The following is a 10,711-nucleotide window of genomic DNA, read 5'->3' as shown; positions in this document are numbered from 1 at the left end:
GTCCAAGAACAATCCGTGTCCACGCTCAGTTACTCTGCTGTAGCACCGGAGTGCACATCACCTGTGTTTCCCCGCTGCTGTTAGGAGTTTTTGTTGGATTGAGAATTGTATCGCGTTGCTTATATAGCAAACAAAAAGACACAGACATTGTGTGGACTTTAACTGGAAGCTACTGCTGCGCCCCAGTACTTTCCTAGGATAATGGCGCGTGCCTCGCTGTGGACTTCTTCACCTTTATGGGTGGTGGCCATTTTCTGCATCTTGTCTCCAGCGCAGAACTTTGAAATTACAGAAAAGGAGGACATCTACAGCGTTGTTCCCTGCCCTGCTTTTCTACTTTTTGATTCTGTTGCGTACCTGGCTGACATGACCTTTGAACTACCCTGCAATTGCAAACCGGATAACGTACACTCCGTGGTGTGGTACTACCAAAGGAACTTAGGTGCAAAGGACACGCGCATTCTCACGAGAATTACGGCTACCGCCGTGGACAGCAAACGAGGACAGATTCAGTCCGTTGCCCATCTCTCGTACGATATAAAGATGTTCAACCTCATCGTCTTCCAGGCTCAGCCGGAAGAATCTGGACATTATATCTGCGGCACTCTAGATGGACAGTTCTTCTACGGATACAACGTGGACATCCAGCCATCCAGGGACGCTCACATCACCTTTGCAGACAAACATGCAAATCCACAGCCGGAGCTGAAGATGAAGGACTTCACGGCATTCACTGCTTTGTGGGATTGGTCCAAGTGTGACCGCTGTGATGTGAGAGGAGAGCAGAGGAGATTGGGAATGTGCTACCTTCAAAGCCCGTACATTTTCCCAAGGTACCGGGTGAGTAAGGCTGATGTGGCCCCCTGTGGCTCCGGAGCTGTCCCAGCAAGATTCAAGCCCTACCTGGCCGACAGGAAAACTGAAATATTGATTAGGAGCTGTGAGACTCCTTGCTACAAAGCAAAAAAGGGTTTCTTCGGGAAGCTGCTAAGCCTGATGCACAGCCTCTACAAACTAAAGAAGCACATTCCCTTTATCCCTAAGGCACCCACGCAGGTACATACGCACGCTCTGGGGGAAAACCTAGTCCTTGCTTGTCCAGATGCCAAACCACATCATTCGGTAGCCTGGGACAAGGATAAAGCGCGTCTGTACCTTGCAGATTACCTGATTGGGCAAAAAGGGTCCATGCGGGTCTTTATTGACCATGGGAACCACCTGAACATTCATTCCGTCGAACGCGGTGACAAAGGAATATACTACTGCTGGCTGGACGGTAAACTGAAGGCTGGATTCCGCCTTAATGTGGTGAGAGACCCGCTGAAGCAACGTAAACTCACCGACCCGGACTCAATTTATGCCATGAAAACGATTGGCCTCACTGCCCTCGGCTGTCTTGGGCTCTTTGTGATTATTCACTGCCTGAAGTGCATTTCATACAACTTCAGATGCATCCCTTTCATGAACGATTAATTGTCTGGGGATGGAGAAGAAGACGCCGCCTTTCAGGGACCTTCTACAAAATTGGGCCCTAGCTACAGTTCTACTAATCATAATGTACATAGTTTAGACGGTCGATAAGTTTAGTAGATAAGTTAGCCTACAATAAAATATTTCGTTCTGTAATATTCAGCATCTGGTGCATTATATTCACATCATTGGGTGAGGCCAGGAGGATTGGAAATAGAGCTTAAGAGGTGATGAATTGAAAAATATGGGGAGGAGGAATAAATACTCAAACTTCAAATGGGACTTTATTGTTTAATATTTTACAAGATAATAAAAATGTCCTTCCCTGAACTTATTTTATATTTAAAAATATTTCCCTTGCCTCCATCATGACCTCAGAACCCCGTGACCTATGGAATATGATAAAGGCCACAGTGATCTAAAAAAAACAATAATGAGGCCACATTGGCCAATATTATCAAAAGATAATGATATCAAAACAAATTTCTGCACAAACCCCCCGGGGATAACTTTTGGAGGGTCGCCTAGTTTGGGTATCAATCTAAATTTGAGAAAAATAAACTATAATAGAGAGACATTCCTAAATTCTAACAAACGCTTCCATCGATGTGGCAAATGTACATCTTGCCAAATAAGAGGAAGAAACGTTACTGACACCAGTTTGTTTACATCAAATATCGCTAAGAAAGAGAGAGAGCATAGACAGACGTACAAGGAGAAACATGATCCACTGCTGACTTCCAGCACAGTTGCTTCTACATTACTGTAAAAATCCCCAGTGCCAAAATAATTCGCCCTACACAAGCAGCTCTTGAGTATTGGACCAAAATTAACACTAGAGCTTCCGGAATGGGGGTCTAGAAGGCTGTAGTGATTCGGTAGGTATCTTCTCTCTCTCAAGTAAAAGAACATTTTGTGCTCTTCAAGGTTAGAGTCTCTTGGAGCAGGAGATGAAGACCATTTCAGCTTGGGCGCCAAGACATTGTGTGCCTGATATGAAACACGTTTGGTAATAAGTCAAACATTTTCAGACAGCTTTATGTCCTAAATCATACAAGACTCTGTGCTATGTCCTCTGGATATAAAAGCCAATCTAGGAATGAGGGGCCTTCTTCCATTTGCGAAATGTACAGGAGATCCATCTAACTAACACAACCGCCTCGCAGAAACAGACAGGAGGTGGATACAGAGAAGGCTTTAATTATAATTATGCAGACCAAGCAAGTTAAAAAGGCTATTAAGTAATGCTTCTAGAACGAAACCTTAATGAGCCCACTCGCACAAAGATGAATTACCCTGTTGGGAAATCAGCCTCCATGGCACAGCATTAAAGTGATTTGAAGTTAGCTCCGTAACACGAGAAGATGGAACATTCACCTTAATGTATCCAGCGAGAGAAGTTGCGTATGTCCCAACACAGCGTAACCCTGCCTGATACTGGTTTTAAGATTTATCCACATCTCTTCAACATCTGAATGAGGTCAACTCATCCCAACATATCTTCAGACATAAATAATTTACCCTAGGTTGTCCAGCCAGAGGCTGTAGGGGTCCTTCAAATAAGTTCTCACTCTGTTTGAGGAACAGATATTCATATAGTCTACTGGAAAAGCACATCTTCGATCATCTTCCATCTTTCAGGTGTCACTCCTGGTGTGGCTTCTCTCCTAAACTCTATGTGACGGATTCCACCAGCAGAATCCAAGATACAATACTACGTATCTCAATGAATTATCTACAGGTTGTCGTGTCATTAGCTCTTCATAGGTCCTAGGAAGCTAGTTTGCTGGGTTAAGTACCATTTTACCTTATACCCCATTTATCTAGGCATCATGTATGTCTTGGCCATGATTGCCGATGAAAAACACTTTGGTTAGACATTCACGAGCCATAAAGAATTCGGGGAAAATGTTTTAGCTCACCAGCAAATGTCCAGTGAAGAAACACATGAAACTCAACCCAAGAGTTTCTTACTCCGTGACCATAGATTGTCTCAGACCTACCCTGCATTCTCTATGATTATAGACGGCTCGCTGTCCCTCAAAGATGCGTTCCCCCGGTATAATTTGCTTTAGATTGTCTGCTGTACCTTTGAACTCTTGTAAATATGCCAGAACCTTTCATTGGAAATTTCCCGACTCACTCACGCAATGCCAAGACTTGAAAGATTACATTAAAAATAAATGGTAGGATTTTGAACAATTTAGCAAAGTACATTTTATAGATAAGCAAACACCGCTGTTCTGGGAAGCATCTAAAATTGTTTTGAAAGGAAACATTCTATCTTTTGTCTCTTATAAAGGAAAAAAATGCCTAGCGAGGATGTGCAAATCTGAATAACAAAACTCACAGAGTGAACTTTAGAACAAAAGGAGGACCTCAGACTCACCTTTATACCAATTCTCGGTGCTAAAAGCAAATATTTTTTCATTGTGTCAAGCGGCACAAAGTATTTAGAAAACCTCCCTAGGATGAGAAATGGGCTGGAATTGGAAATTATTCTAACCTTGGTGCACGAATAATTATAATTTTAATAAAGACAGGAGGCGAGTATTTTGCATATCTTCCTTTACTCTCACAGTAGCAGCAAAGAAAGAGTTAACAAGATAAGTGGAAATAACCAATAGAAACACAGTACAACAGAGGTATATAAACCCCTAAACCATCCTCTTCCTCCTCTTTCGTCGCTGTGAACCGGACTGAAGAAACATCCTCCAATCAAACGACAGCGAACAACCAGATAAAACTCCAAACGGAAAAACTGGAACCGGAATCAGGATCCACCAGGAACCAGAAAAGTCGTGCCGAGAACAGCCAACAGGGCTCAAACGGATTGACGAGTCACGAACTGGCCGCGAGGATCTCACGCTGAAAGAAAGAGAAAATCATAACAGGACCAGAGTCTACCAGACATGGAAAATGCCGCAGAAACACAGGAAAACAGGTAAACCCGCATGAAACAATAGTCGGGACACCGCAAAAAACAGCCGAGAATAGTAAAAACATCTATAAACTTACCCCACATGGGAAGGGCCGGGAGGGAAAATACTCGCCTCCTGTCTTTATTAAAATTATAATTATTCGTGCACCAAGGTTAGAATAATTTCCAATTTTAAGGCAAGACAGGAGGCTTCCTATTTTGCATTTTTAACGCCAGAAAGTAATGCCGATGCCGCGGACTGAATCGGGCGAAAGTAAAATTCTCTAAAAGTGGAAGCCCGGGACCAATCTGCCGCCTTGAGAATGTCAGCCAAGGCAGCCCCGGACCTAAAGGCGCAAGACGCCGCCGCCCCCCGGACCGAATGCGCCCCAAAACAAGCATCTACCCCCGCTAAAGAGAGAAGCCAGCGCACCCAGCGAGCCAGCGTAGGAGACGAGACGGCCTTGAATGGCTTAACATAAGAGATTAGGAGTTGAGACACCGAAGGATGACGCACAAGTGAAGAACGAGACAAATACGATCGAACACATCTGGCCACGCAGATCTTAGGATCGTCAAGGAAATAAGGATAGGAGATGGACGAGGAAAAAGTTTTAGTCCTCCTGTGAATCTGGAACACCAGTCCCTCCGGGGAAAACGAAACTGCGTGCTTATCGAGAGCCTGAACGTCGGAAACCCTACGAAAGGAGAGAAGACATAAGAGGAATGTGAGTTTCGCCGATAACTGACGGAGAGAAAGAGAATCGTTGTCCGGCCAGGATCTAAGAAAATCCAGTACCAAAGCAACATCCCACAAAGAATGATAGCGAGGAGCCGGAGGCCTGGACAACCGAATACCGCGAAGAAGGCGGCAGACCAGGGGAGCCTTACCCACTGGCTCGCCTGAAACCCCCAGGGATCCACCTGCCGTCCCACACACCAAGAAGCCCAACTTCGCCAAGCTGCCCGGTATGACTTTCGGGTACCTGGAGCCCACGAGTCGCGCAGTAGGGAATGAGCTTCCTCCGATAGACCCGAGCTAGGGAAGAGTCGCCCGAAATCGTCCACGCCACCGGGAGGAGATGACCGTCCTGGATAAGCAGGTGGATCTGACCCTCTGGGTCCGACAGAAGGGAGGGGAAGGACGGAAGAGCCAGAGGATCCCGGACAGACAACTGCAGCAGGGCCGGGAACCAAGGTTGTGCATGCCAAAGAGGCGTCACTAGGACTAAGGAGCCTCCGCCGCGACGCAAATGATGAATGACCCTCGAAATGAGGGCGAACGGGGGAAACGCGTACGCACCCGAGGTCGGCCATACTTGCATGAAGGCATCCGTCGCCAGCGCCTCCGGATCTGGAAGCCAGCTGTAGAAATTCTCCGTCTGGCGATTCGTCCTGGACGCAAATAAGTCCAGGTGAAACGGGCCTCTCCGACGTTGTAGATCTCGGAAGACTTGACCGTGGAGCCTCCAGTCGCCCGCGTCCCGCCAGTGTCTGGAGAACCAGTCCGCCAGAAGATTCTCGACTCCCGGAAGGTATTCCGCCTGCAGGGTGATGTTGCGAGCCAGGCAGAATTCGAAGATGTCCTTCGTAACCTCCGTGAGTTGCTTCGACCGAGTGCCCCCCAAGCGGTTGATATAACGAACCGCTGAGAAATTGTCCATCCGCAGTAGGAGACAACAATCCGAACGGTCTTTTGCTAGACTCTTGATAGCGAAGGAGCCCGCAATCAACTCCAGACAGTTGATGTGGAGGGAGCGTTCCTCCGGAGACCAGCGACCTCCGGTCACCTCCGAGGCGGAGGCTGCGCCCCAACCCAGAAGACTGGCATCGGACTCTAGAATAAAATCCGGACGAGAGCCGAAGATCGCTCGACCGTTCCAAGCTTCCATGTGGCGTAGCCACCAGAGAAGTTCCTGACGGACCTCCAGAGTCAGCCGGACCACCTGGTCGTAAGAAGGTGTCTTCCTTAAATGGTGCGCCTTGAGGCGTTGGAGAGCCCGATAGTGTAGTGGCGCGGGGAAGATCGCTTGAATAGAGGACGAGAGGAGACCCACTACCCGAGCCAGGAGACGGAGGGAGCAAGAGTCTTGGCGAAGAAGCGACCGAATTTCCTTCCGAATGGAAGCTATCTTTGTTTTTGGAAGACGGAGCGTAGCCGTCCGAGAATCTATCTCGAAGCCTAGGAATAGGATGCGCTGACTCGGGACGAGTTCGGACTTGAGGGTATTGACGAGAAAACCGAGATCGTGAAGAGTACGGACCACAAAGTCCGTCTGGGTAAGCAGGGTCTCTCTGGAACCTGAAAACAGAAGGATGTCGTCCAGATATATTATACACCGGATACCCCTGGAGCGAAAGAAAGCCATGACCGGCTTCAGGAGCTTTGTAAAGCACCATGGGGCTGAACTGAGGCCGAAGGGAAGAGCCTTGAACTGCCAGACCTGACTGCCCCATCGAAACTGGAGGAAACGCCTGTGAGCTGGGTGTATCGGGACGGAGAGGTATGCGTCCGTAAGGTCCAGCCTGGTGAACCAATCGCCTTCTGACATAAGGTCTCGTAGGAGATGGATACCCTCCATCTTGAAATGGCGATAAACTACAAAGGCGTTGAGAGCTCGAAGATTGATCACGGGACGGAAGTCCCCGGTGCGTTTGCGTACCAGGAAAATGGAACTGAGAAACCCCTCGGGGTCGGTAGCCCGTTGAATTGCCCCTTTGTCCCGTAAGGCTCTGAGCTCCGTTTCCATGAGGAGCTGGTCGCTCGCAGACCTGATGGGCGGGCGAGGACGGCAGATCTGAAAGGGGGGGGATACGAAGTCTATGTGAAAACCCTGGACCGTTTGGAGGATCCATGGGTCTGATGAAATCCACACCCAGTTGTGGAAAAAACGGGATATACGGCCCCCAACCCGAAGAGGGGAAGAAGGATAGGAAACATTTGGACTTACCAAAGCTGGAACGTCCTCTGGGAAATCCCGGGGTGCCTCTGCCCCTGCTTGCTCCTCGTGGGTAGAAGGGCCTTTGCTGGTACGGTGGCCTGAAGGAAGCCTGAGACTGTGGGAAGGTCCTGGAGCCTTGAAATGCAGATCGGCTGGCGGCCCGGCCCCGCGGTCGTCCAGCCCTTCCGGAAAAACGGGGGCTAGGTTGAAAAACCTTCCTCATAGATAACTTGGCTTTGTTCCAAGATGTCATCAGGGAAACATGGCGATTCAGTTCTTTGACGAAAGAGTCACCGAAGAGTAGACCATTAGCGGCAGCTCCCAAATCTTTCGTGCCCAGCTCAGCTAAGCGGGGATCCATGCGAAACAAAGCCGCCTTACGTCGCTCTGTGGCGATGGAAACATTAGCATTGCCTAGCAGGCAAACAACCCTGAATGCCCAATCACGAATGGTTTTGGAGTCTAGGGGAGTATTTTGTAAATAAGCCCTGTCTGCCAGGGATAAAATCTGGGTAATCGGTCCCACTAAATCTAGCAGTTTATCCTGCGCTGATTTAAGGCCTTGTTCCAGCCCTCTCCTAGGATCCTTCTTGTTAATAGACAACAGAGCGACCACGTTGGGATCGAACTCCGGGGTAAGGGCCACTTTATCTGGGATGCAAGGTCGAGGGCATTCTGCACGAAGCTTATTGCGGACCTCCTTGGGGAGAGGTTTGCGCAGCCACTTATGTAAATATAAAGCTATATGCTCAGGAGGGGCCCATTCAGTGGCTCTAGGATGACGCATGGTCGTGGGGTCAAATAGCGAAGACCCAGTAGGGTCAATCACCGGGAGATCAGTGGACGTGGAGGCCGTATGGGCTTGAAGGGGGTCGGCAAGGTGGGGCTCATCCACCAGGTACTCGCGGACGAACCCGGAGTCTAAATCTCTGGACGAAACCAGATTCACTGACACATCAGATTCATTAGAAGAACCTGCCCGCCATTCATCCACTATTGACAGTGGGTCATTAATATGGGCGCCCGAGGATTTGGGGCGTTTTGCGGGTGCTTTGCCTTTGCCGGCAGAAACGCTATTGCCCTTCCAGGGTCGTTTAGTGCCAGATATCTCCCCTTCAGATTTGTCAGATTCTGACCCAGATGGGACTGTAGTGGGCTCTGGTAGAACGGGTGGTTGGGTCTGGGGTAAATTAGCCGACATTTTGGAGAAGAATGACTCCACTGAATTTGAAAATTTGGCTTCAAGCCAAGACATAAATGCGTCCTGAGAGGGTAAATTATCTTGAGACATATTGTCTGTAGGGAAAAGGAAAATGAGGATAATGAGAAAATGAGGGTAGTAACCATAGGGCACACTATATAATAGTTGTGTATCCACAGGTTTAATAAACCTGAGAATAAACTCAATAAATCCCCATTAAATTAGTTGGTATAAAAAGTAGGGAATCAGCCTGTCTGAATGCAGATAAACAGGGACTAGCCTGTATAATATTAAAGTCAGTTTAAGGGAAAACCTAAGGGAAACAGAAAAAACACACAGACCAGACTCACCTGAAGCAATAAACAGAGAAACTGAAAAATTTTGTAAAATCTCCGCTTGGAAAATAGAAGATCACACTGTAAATGGAGAAAAATCAAAGATCTTAGCGAAAGAACCGGAAAAAATGGCGACCGGGACCTGAAGAGATCGTCACGAGGTCCGGGCGCCACTCACAAGATGGCCGCGATAAAACCCCATGTGCGGAGTACCAACATGGCCGCCGCGAGCGCGCCAAACGAAGAGAAAATGCTCGCGAGGTCCCTAGGAGCTACAAGATCTCGCGGAGCAAAGGAGAAAACGCAAGGCAAAAGAGCCGGACCTAAACGGAAATCTCCCGCGAAATGGGAGAAACGGAGACGACGAAGGTCACTGGAATGACCGGTAAGGGAACCGGAGAGGTAAGAGAGACGCAGAAAAAGGTGGTAGGAGGGGAAAGAGAAAACGGGAAAAACGGAGAATCAAGGGAAATAAGAGGAGATAAAAGGGGGATTGAAAGGGGAAAGATCCCCTGATACAAAAGGGGGGAAGTAAAAAACTTCCTCCCCCACAAAACCGGTAACGTCCGAGGAGACAAACCGCAAAATAAGCAAGATAAGGTGAAAGAAACAACAATAAACAGTAAATAATAAGAAATAATAGGAAATAATATTAAATATTAAATAATAGTAGTTAATGTCAATTGCAATGAATATGGAAGAGGACTGACCTGCAGCTACGGTGAGCAGCAAAGAAAGAGGAGGAAGAGGATGGTTTAGGGGTTTATATACCTCTGTTGTACTGTGTTTCTATTGGTTATTTCCACTTATCTTGTTAACTCTTTCTTTGCTGCTACTGTGAGAGTAAAGGAAGATATGCAAAATAGGAAGCCTCCTGTCTTGCCTTAAAATTAAACATGTTTCACAACCAAAACTGGATTTTTTTTTTTTTTTTTTAAAAGAGAAACAATGTAAACAAAAAAAATAACAAAATAAAAGAACAAGCCACTATTTTATTTAATAATAATTTTTTATGTAGTTTTTTATGTACAGTCGGACTGCCCACTCCATATTTTGGGACTCAAATCCCTGCCCCCCCTTTGACCCCCTTTCCTGCTCTTATGCCCCTCTTTCCTCCCCTGATGCCCCTCTTTTCTTGTAGCTTAGTCTGTTTGCTGGGTATGAGGGTATCACAAGGTTCTACAGTCCCAAAAGTCACAATAATGTATAGAAACAGCATGTTTTAAAAAGTGTATAAATAAAATACATTCTTCGTCTTCCAAATACCTGTATTTAGCCCTTTCTTGGCTATTTCTTCCACCACACTCTCTTTAGCCATTTTAAATATTGTGAATATCCTTCATCCACATACATTCACCCATAGATAGGGGCATGTTCTATGAAACATCCAGGGCTGGACGGGGGGCGACTGTGGCACTTTAAGGCCAGTGGCCTCCAAATGACATATCTCCATCTGCCGGTTGGACACACACAGTGCACAGCATGCCGTCTAATATATCCAGCTGGTGGCCGCACGTTGCATATCCCGATGTGCTATGAGAGAGGCAGATCAGGTAAGTATGGTGGTGCTACTGGCCAATGGCCCACTGGGCAAAGTCCAGTGTGACAGATGGCCAATACAGTACTGCAGACAGCCATGTTGGCTTTGGGGAGGTTGGGCTTCCCTCAAAAAGTCAGTGAAGAGGTAGCGTCGACATTTTGTAACGGCCGGGGATGGTCAGGATCAGTAGCTGAGGATCCACAGTGCAGAACCCAGACACGAACCAGAACAGGCGTCTGGGACACGGGTATAGCAGTCCACAAACGAAGCCGAGGTCGAGGATTGGAGAAGTCAGGATAGCCG

At 47.4% G+C, this 10,711-nt stretch overlaps 1 protein-coding gene across 1 annotated transcript; it reads left to right on the top strand.

Annotated features, from left to right (window-relative positions):
- Positions 1-201: 201 nt before the first annotated feature.
- Positions 202-1,473, top strand: LOC149280931 (Ig-like V-type domain-containing protein FAM187A). The gene has a single exon (XM_089499905.1). The coding sequence runs from the start codon at positions 202-204 to the stop codon at positions 1,471-1,473; it is 1,272 nt and encodes a 423-aa protein (XP_089356031.1).
- The last annotated feature ends 9,238 nt before the right edge of the window (positions 1,474-10,711 follow it).

This window comes from Sceloporus occidentalis, unplaced genomic scaffold (genome assembly GCF_023333645.1).
Source record: "Sceloporus occidentalis isolate IW3139 unplaced genomic scaffold, rSceOcc1.0.p SCAF_143, whole genome shotgun sequence".
NCBI lineage: Eukaryota > Metazoa > Chordata > Lepidosauria > Squamata > Phrynosomatidae > Sceloporus > Sceloporus occidentalis.
The sequence above is the reverse complement of the archived record's forward strand: the minus strand, read 5'-3'. Positions and strand labels throughout refer to the sequence as shown.